The sequence below is a fragment of the Macrobrachium rosenbergii genome, chromosome 47 (genome assembly GCF_040412425.1).
Source record: "Macrobrachium rosenbergii isolate ZJJX-2024 chromosome 47, ASM4041242v1, whole genome shotgun sequence".
NCBI classification, from domain to species: Eukaryota; Metazoa; Arthropoda; class Malacostraca; order Decapoda; family Palaemonidae; genus Macrobrachium; species Macrobrachium rosenbergii.
Genome location: NC_089787.1, coordinates 33,519,382 through 33,543,123, shown reverse-complemented (window position 1 = coordinate 33,543,123; position 23,742 = coordinate 33,519,382). Strand labels below are relative to the sequence as shown.

General features: G+C 36.3%; 1 protein-coding gene across 5 annotated transcripts in view; it reads left to right on the top strand.

Annotated features, from left to right (window-relative positions):
* Positions 1–22,804, top strand: part of LOC136830751 (high-affinity choline transporter 1-like) — a 209,647-nt gene extending 186,843 nt beyond the window's left edge. For all 5 annotated transcript variants that reach the window (XM_067090619.1, XM_067090622.1, XM_067090620.1 and 2 more), the window contains 5 exons: positions 8,001–8,123; positions 13,112–13,215; positions 14,111–14,241; positions 21,320–21,398; positions 22,309–22,804. In XM_067090619.1, the coding sequence (XP_066946720.1) occupies positions 8,001–8,123; positions 13,112–13,215; positions 14,111–14,241; positions 21,320–21,398; positions 22,309–22,570 (699 nt within the window). In that variant the 3' untranslated portion in view covers positions 22,571–22,804. The remainder of the gene's footprint in view (positions 1–8,000; positions 8,124–13,111; positions 13,216–14,110; positions 14,242–21,319; positions 21,399–22,308) is intronic.
* Positions 22,805–23,742: the final 938 nt, after the last annotated feature.

Here is a 23,742-nt window from a genome sequence, read left to right as displayed (position 1 = left end):
TTATTATTATTATTATTATTATTATTATTATTATTATTATTATTATTTTTATGATGATGATGATGATGATGATGATGACAATTCATACTTCAATAGTGTTGTTTTTTGGGGGAACTGACGGTAAATATCCGCAGCTAATATTGAAGATATTCGTGATTGACAGAAGCTAATGCTTCAATAATACATCGGTCAGTCTTAAAGAAGATAGACAACTCCTGTAATACCGTCAGCTCAAAAATATTAAATGAAAAAAAAATTGCTAAAGAATAAGATGTATCTGAATTTCTTCGTTCTCCTTCCTAGCCTCCCTTGTGTTTTCTTGTTTTCCTCCCCATTAGCTTTCAACCAAACGCCTACCGTCAGCTCCAGAAAAGGAAAAATTAATTGCTGAAGAATATGATGCGTATGAATTCCTTCATTCTCCTTCCCAATTTCTCTTGCGTTCTCTTGTGTTCCACCACATTTGCTTTCCACCAACCGCATTCCATGTTCATGCTTTAGTCTTCCATATATTGACAATACTCATTCACTGAATTCCTATGAATTATGACTCACCATTCCACGTCTTGCTTCCTTTATTGATGTCCTTGAATGCGCTGTCGTCATTTGCCCCACCAACCTTCCAGTGGCCGGGATTTGATTGGATTGCATTAGCCCAAGTTAAAAAATGTCTTCAAGTTCATCAGGCTCGGCTGGGAGGTCTAGAGAACGCTTCATCTAATTAAACAGGGGTCTCGCGGTACCCTTTAAAACATAGTCATCTAACACCATCAAGGTTTTATGGTTACGGCGTTGCCAAGGGAAGAGATTGCAGTGCAGCTGGTGTCGTTCTGAAGTATCCTTCAGGGGAAATGAGTCACTACGCATTAAATTTTCTTTCTGTTTGGGGACTGAATACATCTGAATTAGCTCTGCAACAAATTCGACGTTTTCCCAAGATATTATCTATGTTTTATTTTTTATGACACAATGGTAAACCAAGATTTTTGGGAATAACGAGGATATTAACCTGAGTGAATTTAGGATCATTTTTGTTACTAAAACTGAAATGTATTGGATGATCGAAGCATACTCAAATCAAGTCCATTTAAGGTTCTGAAAGAGTTTCTCTTCTCGTTAGTAATCACTGAAACTTCCCAAGCGTCAGGGGATATTCAGGACGAAGCAGACGAATGAAAATGAGAAGAAAATAAAAATTAAAAATTTCAGAAATTTTATTGTATGGATGATCTTGCTGAAACTGTGTATATTCCAGCAGCGTCGTGCAAAGTAAGACAGAGCAAACCAATATATATTCAAAAATAAACTAAATGAAAAAGGAATATCACATACACAATTTCATGAGTTCTAAAGAGTTCGTGAACTACAAAACAGAGACCATTTTTATAAAACATACAAGATAATTTCAGTCTAACAAAACTGAGTTTCTGAAGAAGGAAACGGCGGTGGGAAATTGCACATTCTCAAGATAAAGGGAAATGAAATGATATGCAAAGTGGAAAAACTGCTATCTTAAGATGTTTTAAATTTTCCAAAAGAAAAATCGGTAGAATACATTTATTTAGTCTATTTCTAATTTATTTGTAAACCCTCAAAAAACTCTGAGACGGAAGTGTTAAAAAAAGCACGTGTATTTCGGTCAAGAGATATAGAAGCTTCATAATCCCCCTCCCTTGAAAAGCAGCGGGGCTTTATGTAATCCGGGTGTTCCAAATTGAATCTATTCTCAAGTTTATCACAAGACACAAGTAAAGGTATCTTCCTTTTCCACTGCGGCATAAAGGCATAGTCAGTGGGGTTGTTTTTCCTGGGGAGGTGTTAAAATTCCCAACAAAATCTGTGATAAAAGTAAACAAGTCTTCACGATATCTATAGAATAAAAATACCCAAATTTATCTAGCACGCCGGCAAAGGCATACACCAAAAATGAATAAATCTGGCCACCACCCAAGAAAAAATATCCAAACTAAGATTTTGTATTATTGCCCACACTACACTGTTTCTTCATTTGATTTAATCCTGAGTTATTTATATACAGATATTTTATATACTGTAAGGCTTTTCCAAACCGTTGTCGTAGAAAATGTACACAAATTTTCTGTGCGTGTTTGTCGTTTGCAAATTACTAACATGAAGCTATGCCAAGCAGTTGTGGTACTTATAAAAGTATCCTGTCCAGAAACAAGTAAAAAATGCGCCGAAGTTTCTTCGGCGCAATCGAATTTTCTGTACAGCCGCTACAGCGTATAATCAAGGCCACCAAAATAGATCTATTTTTCTATGGTCTCGGTATAATGCTGTATGAGCTGCGGCCCATGAAACTTTAACCACGGCCAGGTGGTGGGATATCCTATATCGTTGCCAGAAGCTCGATTATGGCTAACTATAACCTAAAATAAAATAAAAACTACTGAGGTCAGAGGGCTGCAATTTGGTATGTTTGACGATTGAAGAGTGGATAATCAACATACCAATTTGCAGCCCTCTAGCCTCAGTAGTTTTTACGATCTGAGGGCGGACAGAAAAACTGCGGACAGAAAAAAGTGCGGACGGACAGAAAAAGCCGGGACAATAGTTATCTTTCACAGAAAACCAAAAATAACTTTGTGCCCTGGAGGGGGAAAGCTTACTTATATTTCAATACCCGGTGTAAACTAATTCTAGAGTTATTAGGCTGAAAGGAGAAAGTGGCGCTCAGGAGAGCTCGAGGCCACTTTAACACATTATCCTTCAAAGCTTTCTACTCACATACTTCTAAAAAGAAAACTTCAGTTTCAAGATTTTAAAAAAATCTGAAAACTCTGACGAAATGCGTCTTTTTCCACACGAAAAGCCACATTCCTTTGAAGAGAGGAAAGAAAAGCCACCATCCTAAATATCAGTATACTTGTGATGTTTATTTTTACCCACTTATTTATTTATTTAAGGCCCACTTATTTATTTATTTAAGGAAGTCGTGAACAACCGCCCTGTTCTTATGTCTCAAATCTCTCGCAGATGATAAGAGATTCCACGAAACGACAGGAACAGGATATCAGAGACAGCTACACAAACTCTCCACTTCTCCACCGAACACTCTGGTTTCCTCCACAATTTGCACGCAAGCGAAATGCGACTTTAACATCCTTCTGAATTCGGATTCAGTACTCCTTGCTTCTCGGGAGAAATCCCTCGTGGTCGTTTCTCAACAGGTCTGTTCTGAGAACCGCCGCAAATCTGGTATTATACTTGTGATGATACTTGAATTACTTGGAGGGTTGTATTGAAACGAAATCAGCTTAATCTCTTAGAGCTCCGTCTGTATTCCTGGGAATAACACGGAGTTCCTCTTCAGGTTGAAATGGAAGGTCTGTCAGTATAGAACGAATGACTGAATATTGTCTGGTTTTGGTCGCAAATTAGAATTATTTGTTTGGTTTTTAAAGTAGATAACAGGAAGAGCATAACCGCTCTATAACTTCTTTCTAAATATAAACTAAACACACGTAGGTTGAAGTGCAACCTTCAGACAATTCGACACAATCTAGACATTGTTTTACAAACTACATCGCCGAACTCATAAACGCTTTATAACTTATTTCTCAATGTACACTAAACAAACGTAGGTGGAAGTAGAACATACACGCAACTCAGCACAAACAGATATCATCTTACAGCAAAAATCGCTGAACTCCACAGCGCACATTCGTTCTACCTCATTCATCTCTTCAATAATCCACCGCCATTTTTCCAAGACATTTCTAACAAATTTCCCTTGTGTTCTGCCGTGCAAGAGAATGTCGGCCTCGCCTCCAAGTGGCGGCTTCTCAATCCGATTAGACAGCCTAAGTCCGACAAAAAGAGATACTCAGTGTTCGATTGACGTGGAGTGTGAGAGAATTTCTTTGTTATCAGTTGTATTTACCTTGGTTTTCTCATGTCAGTCAATCATTCATTATCATTGTTATAATTACTACCGTCTTCGTCAACAATAATAATAATAATAATAATAATAATAATAATAATAATTATTATTATTATTATTATTATTATTATTATTATTATTATTATTACAGAAAAAAATCAGGTTTTCTTTTCCAATTTATTCTCTTGTTATCAGACATTAGGCTCGTCTGACGAAATCCTGAAAAAGTGAACCTCTTTCACTTCTTGAGCGCTGGAAATATTTCATTCAAACTTTAACGAATGTAATTATGCCCCATTACCAAGCACCATTTAGGAGATGACTTTCAGACAAGTATCCTATTCCTGAAAGTTACAGTCAAAATGACCCAGAAACTTTCTATCACTTCAAAGGACCTCAGTTACTTCAATAACGCCTTATGAGAGAGAACAATGTCGACTACCTTTCTTGTGGCAACGCCAATTTCTGCAGGAGTTTTAGTTTTCTGTAAAAGAAAACTATTGAGATGGCTTCTTTTTGTCTGTCCGTCCGCCCTCAGAACTTAAAAACCACTGAGGCTAGAGGGCTGCAAATTGGCATGTTGATCATCCACCCTATAATCATCAAACATACCAAATTGCAGCCCTCTAGCCTCAGTAGTTTTTATTTTATTTAAGGTTAGAGTTAGCTAAATTACATCTACTTCTAAAAGTACAAAATATATACTAGATCAACGGCAAAATTATGTTAATAGTTCGTTTTATATAAATAATATATATATATATATATATATATATATATATATATATATATATATATATATATGTATATATATATATATATAATATACATATACACACATACATATATATCATATATATATATATATATGTATATATATTATATACATATACACATACATATATATCATATATATATATATATATATATATATATATATTATATACATATACACATACATATATATATAAATATATACTATGTATATATATATAGTCACAAATGCAGTTAGTATAATAGATAATATTTTTGTGTTTGGAAGTCTCAAGTAAAAAAATATGGTAACATTTTCTGTGAAAATGCCTAGGATCTAAGAATTAATTTCTACTGAGATAAACCTAATTAACTAAAAGGAGTACAGAACATAAAAAAAAACACTACGACAATTCCATTCGACATCAAAAAATAAATATGAAATGTAAGGATAAAAGGAATGAGAATGAAACTAAATGTTTTTCTATTAATCATCGACTGTAGCAAAAAGGTTTATAAATTACGTTTAGTAAAGGGAAAAAACTAAGCTGGTGATGAAGGAATCTACTTACAACTTGTATTAAAGTTGCGTTACTAAGGGAAATCTGAAGCCACTTGTTGATATAAAAAATACGTCAGCGGCTGAGCTAAGTACTGATACTCCAGTACTCAGCAATAAGTGCAGAACTAAACAATATATATATATATATATATATATATATATATATATATATATATATATATATATATATATATATATATGTATATATATTATATATATATTATATATATATATTATACATATATAAATAGATGGGTGTGTATGTGTGTGTGTTCCACACACACTCTGAAACGCACTGATCAATTTCAACCAAATTTGGTATACATATGACTTACTATCTCGAAAAGAACACTGTGGGTGTAAGACATCACTAGCAACGAAGGGCGCCAAAGAGGGGTGGGGGTGGAAGGGCTTTCCTGAAGAACGCCCAGTTTAGGGCAGAGCCTCGCCTAGCTACGTACTACTCTGGAGTAAGTCTTTACTAAATTTCATCACAGTCCCTTCAATAGTTTTCGCCATAATTCCTAGCGACACAGCAGACACACGTTTTCAGAAGTAATAATACAAGACTTGGCGATGAAGCTTTTGCTACCAAAGGTTGCGAAAGCGATCTGTTTCTCCTTATAATGAAGAGGGAATGAAGATTAAGTTCACCCATTTCATTCAGCACTGTTAAGAGAAATGTTTTTCGGTACATGAACTACAAAATAACTTTTATGAAAGACCTTACTGTAAGTCTTCTAAAAAAAAAATTACACTAGTCAAATAGATAAAGATTTTACTGTAATATTCCGTTGAACTGACCACTCCTTCAGTAACAATTAATGTACGATGTTCTGATAACATCAAGCGTTTTAATGCTATTACCGTTACGATTAATTTCCATAATCAATTGTCATTATTTTCAATATTAATACTCATTGCTTTCAATATTTTTAATCATGCCATTAACAAAATTTACGCATTTTTCTTTTTTTAATTATAGCTGTCTTTCTTAAGCGCATGTCTGCTTTACGGCAGAACTTTCTTATCAGAGGCAAAGTTCCTAATCCCTATACTTCCCCACCCCCATTTCCCCAAATTCTTCCTGCCCAATCGCCGACAAACGCTGCTAATTACAGCGCTTTAAAGTATCCACAAACATGTGCCTTGTGCAGCATTCGCCCTGTAAAGTTCATCGCACGAGCAACCTCCTCACACAAGTCAAACATCCAATATGAAAAAAAAAACCCTAAAGCGATTTCTCTCTTAGCGTAATTGGTACATAACCTGATTAACCGACTCTTAATTAGCAGTCAACATGTCATTAATTAGGTCATGCGTGCGCCCCGCTAACCCCCTCTGACAGAACACTCGTGATTAAGATGAGATTACTCGACTCCGAGATGAGGAATTCTGGTTGGGAGACCTCATTAACTGACGTGCATTTGGCCAATGTCAGTTGACAGGCGTCGGGTGCCGAGGACATTGGCAAACTTGAGAGGTCCATTGGTGCCAGAAGGAAGGGACGAGACGGAGATAAATAAAGGTGATTAGGCTGCTGCCGGATTTGAGGTGGAATTCTGAAGCACGGCGATCAAGAGCTGATCAGTATTTGGCTGGTCCGCTGGTATAGTGGTTAGCGTCGTGGCATGCCACTCAGATGTCGCGGGTTCGCGTCTCCCCCGGGGCGATGAAAAATGACCAGCTCTGTATCATGATCAGTTACTGCTGCAGTGTGGGGTCTGCGGTGAGAAGTTGGAACCGACATTCTTTGGAAGTCTGAATTTCAAGTCAGTGGCCCCTTTGGTGTGCTTGTTCCATGTTAATAGGTTTTATCTACTGACATAATAATAATAATAATAATAATAATAATAATAATAATAATAATAATAATAATGAAAAGTCACGGAACAGACTGTGCCAGACGATCACCCGACCACAGAGATGTCAGAGAACTCCCCAACTGGGCCCTTTATATTATCACTCGCTTTTACTTTGAGGGCTAGAATCAATTAGAAACTACTTGCTGCAACAACCGCTGGGTCGGAAGATGAAAACACGTTCGCCAACACCTTCGTATTTCCCCACAGTACATAAACTGTCTGGTTCCCTCATAAAACAGCACGAATTTCATCTTATTTATACTACACTTAATACTTTTTTTTTTTGTTTGATTCATCTTTTTCTCTCAGTTATAATGAAACATTAATCGTCTCCATGTTTGAGGATTGACCAATACCACCTGATGTTCGAAATATGACATTCACCGTGGATTGACGCTGGTCAGTTATTTGTCTAACACATTTTTTTAGTATTAATAACCTTTCCCTTTCTCAAAACACCGAATGGCCTAGACGACTGCTTGCTCAAAGTCTGATTTCTGCAGTGGCAGAGAATCAAACCTTAATAAGTTTCCCTTTGAGCTGTCTTAACAGGAAATGTACAGGTTCCACGATAATCCACCAGCTCCTAGCCTTAACGAACTTCCCCTAAGCCACATTGAGTGTCAAGTAAACTGAAAAACATTACCCTGGCCTGGTTCCCGCCAGTCTCCGACCAGCATATTTACTGCCCTTTCTCTATTTTTTGTTTATTTTTATGTCTTTTTTTGTGTGTATATGATATTTAATGTTTTCTGTTTATGTATTTACATGCATCCCCAAGGGACTGATATTAAACACGAAGCCCATACTGCACATATATACTTTAGTTTTACCGTAAGCTTTCCCGGGAACGCTTCTGTTTACATTTTTCAGAGCTGCATTGACACGCATTTAATTAAATTTTTCTTTCTTCCAGTGGGTTGCTTTCTTCGGGCTCGGAGCTGTGAGCGCCGCTGTCATGTCCTCGGCTGACTCTTCCGTGCTCTCTGCTTCGTCCATGTTCGCGAACAACGTCTACAGGAATGTCATCAGGCAACAGGTAATTTTAAGTTCCAGTGTAGCTCTAGGCTTTACAGGAGAGGATATAGTTGTAAGTCTAAAGCTATTTTTCAAATGGTCGGTCTATTAGTTGACGATTTATGCAACAACGCTAACAATAATAAATAAAAATCTGACGGTAAAGATATCAGACATACACAAACATTTATATATATATATATATATATATATATATATATATATATATATATATATATATATATATATATATATATATATATATATATAGCCTATATATAATAAATATATACATATAATATATATATACAGTAAAAGACGGAATTTTATGTTCAAAAGGCAATTTCAAATAAAAAAAGAGACTGACTCCACTTTCACTTAACCCTGCGTTCTTATTAAATATACACGAACACTCTCAATTCAGGCAATACGCTAATATATAAACACAATATTCACAAAGAGCGGATCTCTGAAGCTCAGTGCACTGACAACTGGCTGCTGACAACGTCAACAACGCTGTTGGAAACCTTTCCGTCTCTGAAGTGTACGATAACTTCTGCGAAAAAGTCAACAGTAGTTTTATGAACCTGGATATGCCCTCATTAAGAACCACTCTGGGTCATTTCTAGCTACTTATCTTTTACACGCATTAGAAATTTGGATACATATATATATATATATATATATATATATATATATATATATATATATATATATATATATATATATATGTGTGTGTGTGTGTGTGTGTGTGTGTGTGTGTGTATGTGTATGTATGCATTGTGGTATTACATACATATTATATCCGTATCTGGTAAAATGTGACCAGTAGATTCTCTATATATATTTCAGCTTAAAAAGCAATAAAAATAAAAACAATTGCCCTCTTAAGCTACGCTGGTGAGGATGCGTCTATTCCAGCTCAAATAAATGTATCTGAATTCGACAGACAGGACGGGCAATTGACTTTTATCCTTCTCGTGGTCAAGTCGGCAACGTGACCTCGTTCTGAAACTCTGGATGCGGGTTCCAATCCTGCTACGGACATCAGAATTACTTCATATATCCTGCATTTGGATCTAAGGCCTTGATCTGACAAGTGAATCCAAAAAGTGTGAAGAATTCCAAAATTTAAGAGGGCACTGTGGTTATTAGAATTACATATGTTATTGCAATTACATGTGCCTGGTTAAAGTGACCAACAGATTCTGTGTTTATATATATATATATTTATGTGTGTATGTGTATGAAGATAAAAAGGCCCATAAACCACTATTTGGACGTTTTAAATAGTGTTTTATGGTCCTTTTTTATCTTCATATTATATTGTTGTATTACAGTAAAAGACATTCATATAAATATATAATAAATAAAAATATATATATATATATATATATATATATATATATATATATATATACATACATATATATTACTTAAAAATAATCATTACTTCTCAAGGAAGCCATTTGTAATGAACATCAATGTTTCTAGTGCTTTCATGTCCACTTTTTCCTTTAAAGGGTTAGATGTAAAATGAGTTCCCTCTCCTCTCTCCCTCCATGGCACTTTACCCTTCCCTGTCAGAACTCCCTCTTGATCCAGGCCTCTAACTGGGCCAGCACCTAGGAGGGCTGTTAATCAGCTCAGTGGTCTGGTTAAACTAAGGTATACTTAACTTATCACAGTCTTTGAGGCCTCACCATTAGTCCTCTTCCCACCACCTGTGCAACCACCTCCTCGCCGATCAACTCCCACGCTTCCATTCTCATCATACGTCCAAACCATATTAGTCTATGAGACGTCGGTTCATTTTCCAGCTCCTGGAACTGAGATCTCTCAGTACCTTCCTCCCCTACCAGATGGCCCCTCCCCATATAATCTCAGTGCTTGCAACCTTAATCCTTTCAATTTCCTTTCCATTTTCACTGAGTGCCCACGTCTCCAGACTTGTGTATTGGGGGTTATTTGCGTTAATATTTGATTTTCGCGCAAGAGACAAAGAAAGTCTTTTTTACTTTATGTATTTTATCAATAAAATTATAGATTTTATTTATTAATAAGCTAAACAGTACAGTTACTTTTACAGAAACAGACTACTGTTACTATTGAAGATTTAATGAGTGACAAAAAATAAGGTAGGATATCTAACATTGTAGTGTGTGCCTTGTTTTTACGGAATGTCAAACACCACTTGAACTGAAACGGCCGAGTACGGAACAGCTTAGTAGGCAGTTGACATAAAATCCGTGCAAAATCCTTAATGCGATCACTTTGAGAGAGAGAGAGAGAGAGAGAGAGAGAGAGAGAGAGAGAGAGAGAGAAAGAGAGAGAGATAGAGAGCTAGCTTCACATGCTATGATGAAAGAGTTAATTTATAGAGCATTTACATATTGAAACATGATAATATTAATCTTTCATCAATGGCAAATTCATCCAGTTAATTATGCGTAACTTTTTGCTTAAATATAGGCGACCTACTTTTAATCTCTCTCTCTCTCTCTCTCTCTCTCTCTCTCTCTCTCTCTCTCTCTCTGTGTGTGTGTGTGTGTGTGTGTGTGTGTGTGTGCTCAGGGCTCCTAAAAATTGACCTTTCAATATTCAATGTTATCACTGAGTGCAAAGCCATCAACAGACGCCGGACATGTCCACCAAACTTTGTCAGCGTTTCACATCTCTTTATCCTTATTTTTTTGCCATGATAATTGCAGTTCTAGTTAATGAACCCCTTTTCCTCCAATGCCGTGAATATGTTTTTTGCCGATTTTTTGCACTGCTTTTTGCGAAAGACAAAACTAAGAGCTTTAAAATGGTAATTATCAATTCACGTTATGAAATTATTTACTACCCTTAGATCGTGAAAAAAAATACACTGTTCACGATAATATTAACGCTCCCGTAAATCAAATAGCATTCACGTACGATCAAAATCATATACTGATTCGGCGGCTATATTTACAGGAAACACTGAAAAGAATGGATTAATATGAATTTAATAAGTTCTGATTAAGATTAATTAAAATCATAATCAGATGCTCGACACAGGATTCGTGCGTAATAATGGCTAATCTAGACGATCAATTTTTTTGCTGCGCCAAAAAGTTCACGCAAGCATTTCGAAGCAAATCAGTGACCAGCAAAATATTGTGTCAAAAATGTTGGCTGTCTAGGACCACCCTTAGGATTTGCTTTTGAAAGAAAACTGAATACTGAAAGTAACGCTGTAGTAACTGGACAGCTCGGTCGGAAGATTGATTGACTGGTTTATATATTTTAGGCATAGATACCAAGCACTGGGGGAACTAAGGACATTCAGCGCTGAAACGGAAATTGACAGTAAAAGGTTTGGAAGGCGTAACAGAAGGAAAACCTCGCAGTTGCACTATGAATCAACTGTTAGGAGAGGGTGGGCAGTAAGATGGAAGAAAGAGAATATGAACGGAGGTACAGTAAAAGGAATGAAAGCAGTTGAAGCTAGGGGCGGAAGGGACGCTGCAAAGGCCCTTAAGTAATGCCTACATTGCACCGCATGAGGTGCACTGACGGCACTACTCCCTAGCTCGGTCGGAAGAGGCCAAAGAAAACGACTAATTCTATAAATTCTGGGAAGATAACTGCTTTTATCCTCTGTTATTATTATTAAAGTAGTTTAACCATCGATTTGGGTGGCAACTGTTACCCTACAGTTTCCTATTTCCCGCAACTCCCGGGTCAAAATTCAATAAGAATAATTCTTGTAAACAGAAAGATAATCAGTATTTAGTGTTCCTAGGTTAATTTGTATTCCTTCATGATAAATAATTAAACAATCAAAGTCATCGATAAATTTGGGAAAATTATCCAGATCTTTTCCTTATATATTGTGTTTGAAATTCGGCTAATTACGCCCATGATAAAAAAACAAAATAAACAAAAGTAAGTATATCCATGTTTCCCGAAGTGCCTCAGTGTTATAAACACAATATTGATAAATAAGGAACGGTTGTCATAATGCCAGCTTAACAATAATTCACCAATGTTGAGTAATTTCCTGTTTTTTTAATCATATAATATAGATAAATATGGAAAAATTTCAGTGAACGGAAATTTATCAGTGTAGCATTCCATCATTTAAATACAAAATATTGTTTGTTGATAATCTTCAGTAATATAAAGAAGTGATAATTATATAACACGATATCCATAATAAATATTTTTATGTCCATAATAAAATTTGATGAAATATCTTCAATTGCATAACAGATTAATAGTAAAGTACATTCACCTGCTTAACAAAAAATTTTGAATTATCTTCATATGCGTAACAAAACACTGACATATCATTATTTGCATTACAAAATAATGATAAAATATCTCTTGCACAACCACTGAATGATAAAACGATAGTATGCACAGTGGTGAGACAGGGGTATTCAGTGTTGCTTGTGGGTGGGATCCAAGGTGGGGCAAAGCCCCCCAGGGCCAGGTCAGGGCACTGCGCCCTAAGTTAGGTTAGGAAGGTAAAGGTCTGGTTAGGTCAGGACACGGCATTCTAGGAAAGGTTAGGATTTTCACACCTACTCTTGTCTACCTACTCTGCATATCCGCTCCTGATAAAATATACTGTAACAAATTACTGCCAAAATATGTTTATCTTCGTAGCAACATATTGTTACTGCATTTCCATTAGCGTTTCAAAACACTGCCACCGTATTTTTTCAAAACCATGGCGAAATCATGGGGTAATATGCAGAGTACGGAGACAGGGGTAAGAGTGAGAAGTCCTGACCTTTCCTAGAATGCCCTATCCTGACCTAACCAGACCTAGCTTCGCCCCCCAAAAGCCTGGACCCCTCCAAAGCAACGCTAAATATCCTCATCTCCCTACTCTACATACTACACCCACGAATTCGTCGTGGTTTTGATAATATTATGGTGTCAGTATTTTGAAAAGCCGACGGAGATATTGTAACAAAATGTTGGTACGCCTCCAAATCATGACCGAAACGTCACGTGACTTGCCTCTTCCAGGCCAGCGACAGAGAACTGATCTGGGTCATGAGGGCCTCGATCGTCGTCGTCGCCGTTGTTGCTACCGTCACTGCCATCTTCGGGAAGTCCATCTACGCGCTGTTGTAAGTTATGGTGTTGTGGAGTGACAAGGTTGTACAGTTGTATGGGCTATTCACAGAAAAGGGTACATGCTGTTATAGAAGGACGAGGTTATACGGTTGTACGGGAAGTCATGGAAATTGCATAGCTGTATAGGTGGATGAGCAGTTCAAGAAAAAGGAACGCACTCGTGGAATGCCAAGGTTGTATAGTTGTACAAGCAGTTCATGGAAAAGAAAGGCGGCTGAAGAATGACGAAGTTGTATATTTGTATAGGTGTATGAGCAGTTCAAGGGGAAAGGCATGCTGATGGGGAATGGTAAGGTTGTATACTTGTATAAGTAGTTCATGGAGAATGCACGTTGTTGTGGAAAGGCAAGTTTTTACAGTTGTATGAACAGTTATGGGAAAGGTACCTTGCCGTGGAGGGACAGGGTTATGCAGTGGTATGAGAGGTTTAAAGAATACGCAAGCTATTAAGGAATGACAAGGATGTGTCTTTTGTGGAATGACTGGGTTGCAAGGTTTGGATAAGCAGGTCGTCGAAAAGGAAGGCTGCTGTATAAATGGACTGTATAGTGTAATGCATATAAAAGTCATATAGAGATGTTGAACGGCATAGCTTTACGATATATTTGTAACAAAAATGTATATTTGCATATATGAACAGTACTCACAAGCACATACAGACATTCAATATGCACACATACAGTACATATATATGTGTGTGTATATGTGTATGTATGTATATATATATAAATTATATATATTTATACATATGTATACATATATACATACATATATACAATATATATTTATATATAAATACATAAACCTTCCATAATATTAGATACACCAACAGTTAAAATCACACTAGTTCCAGTAAATAATCCCTCTTTTTTTTACGATTCTTTCCAGCTACTTATGCGGTGACTTCGTCTATGTGATGCTGTTCCCGCAACTGACGATGGCTGTGCATTTCCCAGACTACGTCAACACTTACGGATCCATCGTCGGTTACGTTCTTGGTTTTCTCTTCCGAATTTTAGGTAAGTGGACGTGGTCTGTTGTTACTTGATGGTTGCATACTTCATAATTACTTACAGTAACATATCCTGTGATTCCACAATAAGCTGTAGGTCCCGTTGCTAGGTAGCCAACTGGTTCTTAGCCACGTAAAATATGTCTAATCCTAGGAGAGCTGTTAATCAGCTCAGTGGTCTGGTTAAACTAAGGTATAGTTAACTTAACTATGCCATATTCAAGTGTCAAACTTCCTCGTGTTTTCTGGGTATCACAACAAATATTACTGCCGATTCGCTGACCTCAAAGTAACTTGTAAGTAGAATATGCCATTGTTAATTGCAATTTGCATCCACTACTGTTACTTGTACAGAGTTTATATTATTACACTTGAAAAAAAGCCGGTATGCATTCGAGTTATCTCTAATTCTTTATTAGCCTCCAAGATCGGTTAAACTGTAGCGTGAAGTATCTTAAATGTGTGAAAATGTCTGCTCGTAAACTGTTGCTAAACTCCACTGAAAATGGCCGATATCTTACGAAACAGAAACTGGCATATACAATTTAGGCCAAAGGCCAAGCGCTGGGACCTATGAGATCATTCAGCGCTGAAAGGGAAATTGACAGTGGGAAGGTTTGCATGATGTAACAAGAGAGGGTGGATATCATATTGAAGAAAGAGAATATGAACTGAGGTACAGTTAACGGAATGAAAGGGGCTGCAGCTAGGGGCCGAAGGGACGCCGCAAAGAACCTTAAGTTAATGTCTACAGTGCACCACGTGAGGTGCGCTGATGGCACTACCCTCCCCAACGGGACTTCCGAAATAGGGATTAAAACTTTGATCAACCACCCCTAAAAGAAAATATTTCAAACCTATTACCACCTGCAAAACTGGTTGTAAGCTTAACACACAAGGACGCACACACGCGTGCGCACACACACACACACACACACGTGAGAAGACCAACCATGAAAGAAAACCGTTATCAACACTAATTCACTTTTGCCTTCCCAATCCACTTTTCTTTAAAACTAAGCTGAAGTATCCGCAAGCTTCAGAGTGACTGGGGAGCTTACTGAAATGTGCACATAAAACAACAAGTAAAAAATGCGCCTAAGTTTCTTCGGCCCAACCGAGTTTTCTGTACGGCGTGGCGCATGAAACTCAGCCATGGTCCAGTGGTGGCCTGTGTTTTTGGTACCTATATCGGTGCCAGAAGTACGATTATGGCTAACTTTAACCTAAAATAAAATAAAAACTACTGAGGCTAGAGGGTTGCAATTTCTTTGTTTCATGATTGAAGGGTGGATTATCAACATACCAATTTGCAGCCCTCTAGGCTCAGTAGTTTTTAAGATCTGAGGGCAGACAGAAAAAGTCGTCACAATAGTTTTCTTTTACAGAAAACTAAAAATAGGAACTCTAATCTGACTGTTGATATAAAGCAATACATGTCGATGTTTCCATAAGGAACACGCTTTATTGGTTTTATTGCCTTGTGTATTTTCTATATTTATAAAATATATAAATATATTTTAGAAATGTATAAAATATATTTATATATATACATATATATATATATATATATATATATATATATATATATATATATATATGTGTGTGTGTGTGTGTATAGTCTCATGGGGTCGATCGCTCGAGCCTTCCTTCTCCACAGAATTCTATTGTGGGAATCTGAAACATGTACGCCCATCGATGTACGGTCTTTTTATACGTCACTTCATCAACTACTCTGCCTAACTCTAGTTCTTCTACGCTCCTCGGCCATATCATAAGCTTTCTTAACCAGAACATCCATTTTACGGGGCTGCAGAAGAGCAACAGCCAGTGGCCAGCAAGAAGCTGGATTAATTTAGATAGAGAGATAGAGTATCCTCAACCCTGAGAAGCCACAAGGCCATACCACCTCATGCTACTTTCCATGGCTCTATCTGTTATTTTACAAACACCTGTTTTTTCTTATTGGTTCACTTCCAATTCCTTCCAGATATGACACTCCCATGATCCATCTCAACTTTCTCATCTCCGTTCTTTCAAAGGCTCCCATTTCTTTTCTTTTCCACTGACCACTTTTCTGCACCACATAACAGCACTGGTCTGATTACTGGTTTGTAGACCATAATCTTAAATATCAAAGGAATACATATATATGTGTATATATATATATATATATATATATATATATATATATATATATATATATATATATATATATATATATTCAACACTCAGTCGTTTCTCTGACAAAGAGTGGCTCCAGAGGAAAAACTAGATAATAGTACCACAATCATATTCTAACTGCTGTGTTTGTTGATTACAAGAAGGCGTTGGACAGTATCCACTGACCACCGTCATGGATCATTCTGGCATTCCCGTTAAATATTCAAAGCCAACTGAAATTCACGAACGAAGTAGCTTCCAAATTAATGATGATGGGGTCTTCGCATGCAAATTTGCAGATACTAGCAGGGGGCTACAAGAAAATGTTACTTTCCCTTTACTCTTTGCCCTTCTCATAGATTTCATTATGAAAAGGCAGACGAAGATAGAAGGGAATATTTAAATTGGAGTAGAACAGAAACTTGAATGACTCAGAATAAGCATATGCACTGTTCTAATCAGTAAAGCTCAACAATACTTATAAAGCTTGCTTCATAGAATGCTTATCTAAAGAGATGGGACTCACAACATCTCAAAGAAAAACAGAAATGACGAGGTCTCGACTGATAGGCTAAATGAGGGCCGATGGAAGGCCCTAAAAAAAGATAAAAATGTGGGTAAGTGGACGGATTAATGGAATGAATAGGCATCTGAATTAGTCAAAAGTAGAGTTTCTCCAAAGTCTATTCCCTACAGCTGGTAGCACTTATCCTAAGCCCCTCAGAGTACAAAAATCCGCCAGAAGAATTGGGGGAGCATTCTCAATCCCGGAACAAATCTTTTATTTATGCATTTCACCATTTCAAAATGCCCCACGGAAAAGGCTCTCATGAAATGAATAATTTATGAAGAAATACTGAACTCCCTGCTAGCTAAAAGAGAGGTGGGAGAAAAAGGACCCCTGGCGTTCTGAAAATGGAATAGCGAAGTTTTAGTAGTCGACATGAAGAAGCGAGTTTACATAGATTTTTTTTTTTTTACCCCTCCTGTACGATGGCGCACAAGTGATTTTTTTTTTTTTTTTTTTTACATTTTTCTTTGTCTATTCCATCTCTCACTATGTCACTAGTATCAAAATACAGTGCGAGCACTTTGAAAGCTTATTAAATAAACAACTACCAACATCTTTGTTAACTTCAAGTCCCTCTTCTCAGTGAACGACTTTCAATTAAAATCACTGAGGCCTCTACAATCAATTACTGAATGCGTTCCTAGCAGCCTTATGCACAATCACAAAGGCTGAGAAACGACTTTAAATTATATATTTTCACTCTACCAAAAATTATATTAAATGATATTTTGACATGCCTGTAGGCCGTTCCATTATGATTCGTTTGACCTACTCACTGCACCAAGGGCGATAAAAAATGAAATGCCATTCAGGAATAATATATGATTATTAAACGTTCATATCGGAGTTACGTCTCTTTCATAAGTGCGAGAAGCATCATTTTTCAGATCTGAAAGTAGAAAAGGGGGGGGGGGAGTGCCTGTAGGTATGTTGTAATGACTCTGTTGCTAATAAATGGAATGGAATTATCTTTAAAAAAAATGTTCTGTAAAATCTTTCGACCTAATTATAATTTCCTGATGCATACATGTTTGGAAAACGTTAATGAAAGCAAATAATACGTAAGCTCTTTTACGGTATCTGAGTTGCAATGCCATTTTCCCGTGAACGGGAACTGAACTCAAAATTAAAAGACACCATAAATATATGTGACTTATGTAAAAAGTTCGTCAATTCAACTAAGATATATCATGCGCAAATGCACAAAGGATTACCAAATTGGGCAGATAAGGAAGGTGAGATATTCATAAGTCTAAGGACGGTAGATAAGTCTACTTCATAATAAACATTATTACGGCATATACCGTTGGGCATTTCATGTTATTTTACAATTTCATACCTCAGAAGGTTACTGTTAGTTGATTCCCCTTAACTTGTTTTCATCTTTCCAGTACCTCACCTTCAGAGTTTTAGCAGCCGCCTAAATATTCTGTCCTGACAGCCCAATAAAAAATTTATGCCGGAAAGGGACTTCCGTGGCTTTAAAAAAAAATAGAAGGGACCTTTGAGATACAAGAAAAAACACTGGCTCTCCAGCACTGAATGAAGAGCTGACGGTTAAAAATTCACCTATAAAACTAACACAAAAGAACTCCTTTATACCTAGACAAAGATATAAAAAACTACTAACAATTTTCCATCAAGAAAGGACTTGCAATTTACACAATTTACTTCCGCGGATGAGACACTGCCACTTATTTCTGTAACTGTTCGTTATTCGCTGTATAAACCTCGGGGGTAAAATTAAAATTTTTCATATCTGCCTCAGAGGATTTGAACACTTGTTTTAACCCTAATGAGAAAAGCGGCAAAAGTCTCAAGTTGTTATAATTTCGATAATAAAACATAAGGTCAGAAATAAAACTTAAAATGAGTAAACATTCAAATGGAGGATTCCTAAAAGACGAATAATAAACAAAACTTACTTCAAAGAATCGCTGGACCATGTGTGACAAACACAACAGAGTGAGAAAGAAAAAGTCTCTCGTATTTTTAACATTCCAAAGGTACACAGTTTACACCCTGAAAGACCTTATTAGATTATTCCGTATTTGCGTCGATTCTCTGTTTAATTATCGAAGAAAAATACAATTCCAGGGTCCTGACAACTCAAGTTTATCTCCAGAGCATTATCTTCATCACATTACGTAAAATTTACCACCTTGATTTCAGTTTACAACGTATTCACAGCAGAAGATTCCAATAGCTCCGAAATAAAACGCTTTAATCTAATTGAACCTACGATCAGAATACAACCTGATACAAAAACGTCCTGTATCGACCCAGAATTTTCTCTCTCTCTCTCTCTCTCTCTCTCTCTCTCTCTCTCTCTCTCTCTCTCTCTCTCTCTCTCTCTCTCTCAGACAAAATTTCTATCCCTTCGAGAAAAATTGAAGGAAATGAGAAGTAAAATAGACTGGGCCCTAGAAAAATTGTCAACGCGTAGAGGTTCATTCCCATTACAAAGAACGTCAGGTTCTTTTGTTTCATTTCTCGGTAACTATGCCGAGACGGCATACACTCCTTCCAAAACATTCCCTATAAGTCCATACATTTTAATCTTATTGCTGAACGCGTATTCTGATTAATGTTTTCACAATAGGTGTTAATGAACAATTCATTCTTTTCATGTTGGCAAGGGCTTCTGTTTTTCTTTTGGACATTGATTACTCCACACGAGTCACTAATTGATTCCTTTGAGACATATTTTCTGTACAAAGATAGACATGAATGGAGCTTTAAAAAAGGAGACGCCTGATATAAATGTGTTGGATTTGTTTTAAGAAGTTATACCTGACAACAATAACTAAGTGGTTTTATATTAATTTGGTCATATATTATATATCTATATATATGTGTGTGTGTGTGTATAACTAAATAACGAAGATATGGAACGTGTGAATGTATAAATAAAGGCAATAGCCACGAGGGTCAAAGTGAAACACGGAGTGGTTGCTAGGCCTTTCGTCGTACCGTCCTTTACTTAGCAGCTAAGTAAAGGACAGTAAGTCGGAAGGCCTATCAACCACTCTGTGTTTTCACTTTTCTATTGCCTTTATATATATATATTATATATATATATATATATATATATATATATATATATATATATATATATATATACATATATATATATATGTATTTATATATACACATATATACATATATATATATATATATATATATATATATATATATATATATATATATATATATATATATACATCTATATATATATATATAGAACATACTACATAAAATTGGATTCAATATAACATGACCCTATTACGTAGATTGTGCCTCCCTTCTTTAAATCTACATTTCCCTCTTATTTTATAAAAAAAATATATATTTCTTAGAGGGGTTTTCAGCGTCCAAAGAAAAACATGCACAGAAGGAATTGTGGGAAAAAGAATCACAAACAAACACATCCAACAATATGGTTACAAAGCTACAGACTTCATAAATGTTTTGGAGGGAGTGGACGCCGTCTGTGACACTGCAGTCTCGACATGATTACTGACAAAAGCAGCAAAGAACCTAATAAATATTCTTCGTAAAGGGAATGAGACTCAATGCAGTGACATATTTTTTTATGGCTCCGTCTATTTCACCTTTCAGTTCCTGCTTCTATTTTTCCCAAAGGGATGATTTTTTGTCTTCAAAAGTTTTTCCACTTTACTGCACGCTTTGATGATGCGCAATTGTTTTACATCATCAAGAACCGGAAAAGTTAGGAGGTTCGCTGCCCTTTGAATCTCGATTCCAGGCTAATGACTATGTTCCTTTTTTGAAAGTTAATGTGAGGTAGACCTTCTGATGTTGGATTTACGAACTGAATTACGAAGGCTGACGTCTCCTTTCTCCAAAAATTGTTCTTAAAAAAAAGACAAAATTAATTAAATAAATGGATATCAAGGGAGCCCAAGGGACTGCCTTCCAGTGTTATGTTATTTCTCTTTCCAATCAGTCTGTATGTTTACATCTAATGTCTGGGGAGGGAGTATTCTGATTGTTACCCAAAGTAACAATCAGAAAGTAATACCTTCTTCCGCGAAAAAAAATGACCTTATCCAGCTCGAAATCTTTACCTTTGATGGGAAAATACACAAAAAACCAGAGACTAAAGAGGCAACGTCTGAGCTTTCCCCCACACCAGCTACCACGTATCCAGCTGTTAATCAGCTCAGTGGTCTGGTAAAACTAAGGTATACTTACTTTTACATCCATGACTCTGAATCAACATTAACTTTAACTGACCAGACTAAGAATAACCACCTAACCTCCTCTCAATGTTTTCAAAAAATTTTTCATTCACAGTGCTGTCTCAACTCGATTCTCTTCTTTGCAGGAGGAGAAGATGTACTGTACATTCCAGTCGTCATAGAATATCCTTACTACATCGACGGAGTACAATACTTCCCGTTCAGGTAAAAAAAAAATTAGATTTAACCAGGCATTACAATGTTCACCATTGCAGTGAACATTTGAGTTTCTACGTTTAGTTTTGTTTCATAACCATAAGCGATGTCTGTTAGTATATCTGAGAGGTTAAAGAACATTTTAAGTTAGTTAACATACCTCTAAAAACTGTATTAGAGTACGCAATGAAGTTTTGAAAAATTATCCATTCACCAACATATTTTGTAATGACACCAATACCATTTATATATTGTACAGTAATCACTGATGATTAAATCATAATGAACTCTACTAAAGGGTCCCTGCAATAATTAAGATAGCGGATTATTCTAGTTCTACACCAATACTCACATTCATATGGGTTTAGGCACTAGCTACCTTCTTAATGTCCATGATTCTTACCTGTTTTCCACTTTTTTTTTTTGGGTAAGATTTGAAAGTTTTCGTAGCTTTTAAAATCATCTTATTCCTTTATTCCAAAGACATTTCTTAATCTCAATTCTTCTCATACGCGTCTTTTTCCTGTGTAAACACCCTCAATTACGTGGCATGGTTTTCCCATGACTCTTTGCAAAGATAATACCTTAATTGTCATTCATATTCTACTTTTCCAGACTCATGAATGTAAAAAATTTTGCGGATCACATTTTACATCATAAAATATCTTTAGCCGCCCTCGTCTTTCGTCTTTATAGAATTGTAATGATCAAAACTACCTTCAAAAGTATCTTAATCTGTTAGGACTTTACTAAATATCGTAGCTTCTGTACAGGCCAGTCACCCTTTACCTTCTAGATCTCTCCTAATTGCAGTGATATTATTTCCTGATACTCAGGAAATACTCGTCTCCTACCTTCCAGTTCACTTTGCTGTAACGATCACGATTCTTTAGTGACACTCATCTTCTACATCTTCCAGGACACTATCCATGATCATAACTCTCGTGGCCCTCATTTTATTCTCCTGGGCGACACAGAAGCTCTACGACCTCGGCTATTTCAAGGACGTCCTGAACGTGTTTGGCAACAAGGACATCGCCGTCATATCAGCGGACGCCATCAGAGCTCCGTCTCATCCTGGAGGCCTGGACAATCCAGCCCTGGACTTGCACGTCAACGGGAAGAAGCATGAGCCGCCGGCAGAGCTCTACAAAGAAGCGAGGGAGATGGCGCATTTTTAATCAAAAGCATTTATTCTAATTGGCCAGAAATTGAAATTGCTTAGCCATTTTCTTCATGACGGAGCCGTTGGTTGTTGTTTATTCCGCCTGACTGCCTGCAAGCATGGGGCAACAGTGGCGGTGAAGTTCCAGTTGACGTACTTCCTAAAAACTTCATTCTGAAATTGCTTCAGAGTCTCTCTGACAATCAACCATATTGTTATGTACCTACCTAATAAAGTATTTCATAATGGAGTTACGATTTGGCAAGAAGTATTTACTAACGTTGACTGACCATCTGACTAATTCCATAGTGAGACTAAGCTACCTCATAAATTTAAAAGTATATAATTCTCAAAAATTTACATTTGTTTCTTTTTTTTTTATTTGTTCGAAAAAGTAAGATTGCATGAAATTTTAGGGAGCAAACCACATCTAACTATAACACAGGATGTCCAATTAGAAAGAGGTTCCAATGATTAAAAGGCAAAAAGAAAAGTTATGCTTACGAACATTACAATCGAGAAAGAAAACCCGTCCAAATTATAACGGGGTCTTAAAAGATCGGCTGAATACTCGAAAACACAGTTTTCTTTAAAGAATAACCTCTGAAACTTAAAAGGGGTCCACTCATAGCATTCTTAATTTCTTACAAGGCGTGTAATACTACCGACCTTCCATCACCAACTGTACTTTGACAGAATTCACGAATTTTAGTTGTCAGATTCAGTAGCCCTATGTACTTTGAAGCTATTTTATGAGATGCTTTTAAATGAAGTTTTTCTCGCTGGTCTTTCTACTTTATGAATATTAAGAACTGATAACTATATTTATATTTAATGTATTTCTTACATAAGGATATCATGCGTACAATGTTTTTAGAGAGCTACCTAATCATACCCGTATGCATTTAAGTATGAGATTTAACTTTGTACAATTATACCATACATACATACAAGCTTATATATACAGATATACACACGTGTATATATATACATATATGTGTACATATATATGTATATATATACATACATACATACATATCATACAGGGAAAAATATATTTTTTCCGAAAATAACCTTAAATCAACCTTGTTGGATATACTGAACCTCGAGTGGGATTCTAAATTAAGAAAAAAACTAAGAATTGATGTACAAAAATGATGCCCAAAGCAGATTTATTGATGGTTGAGT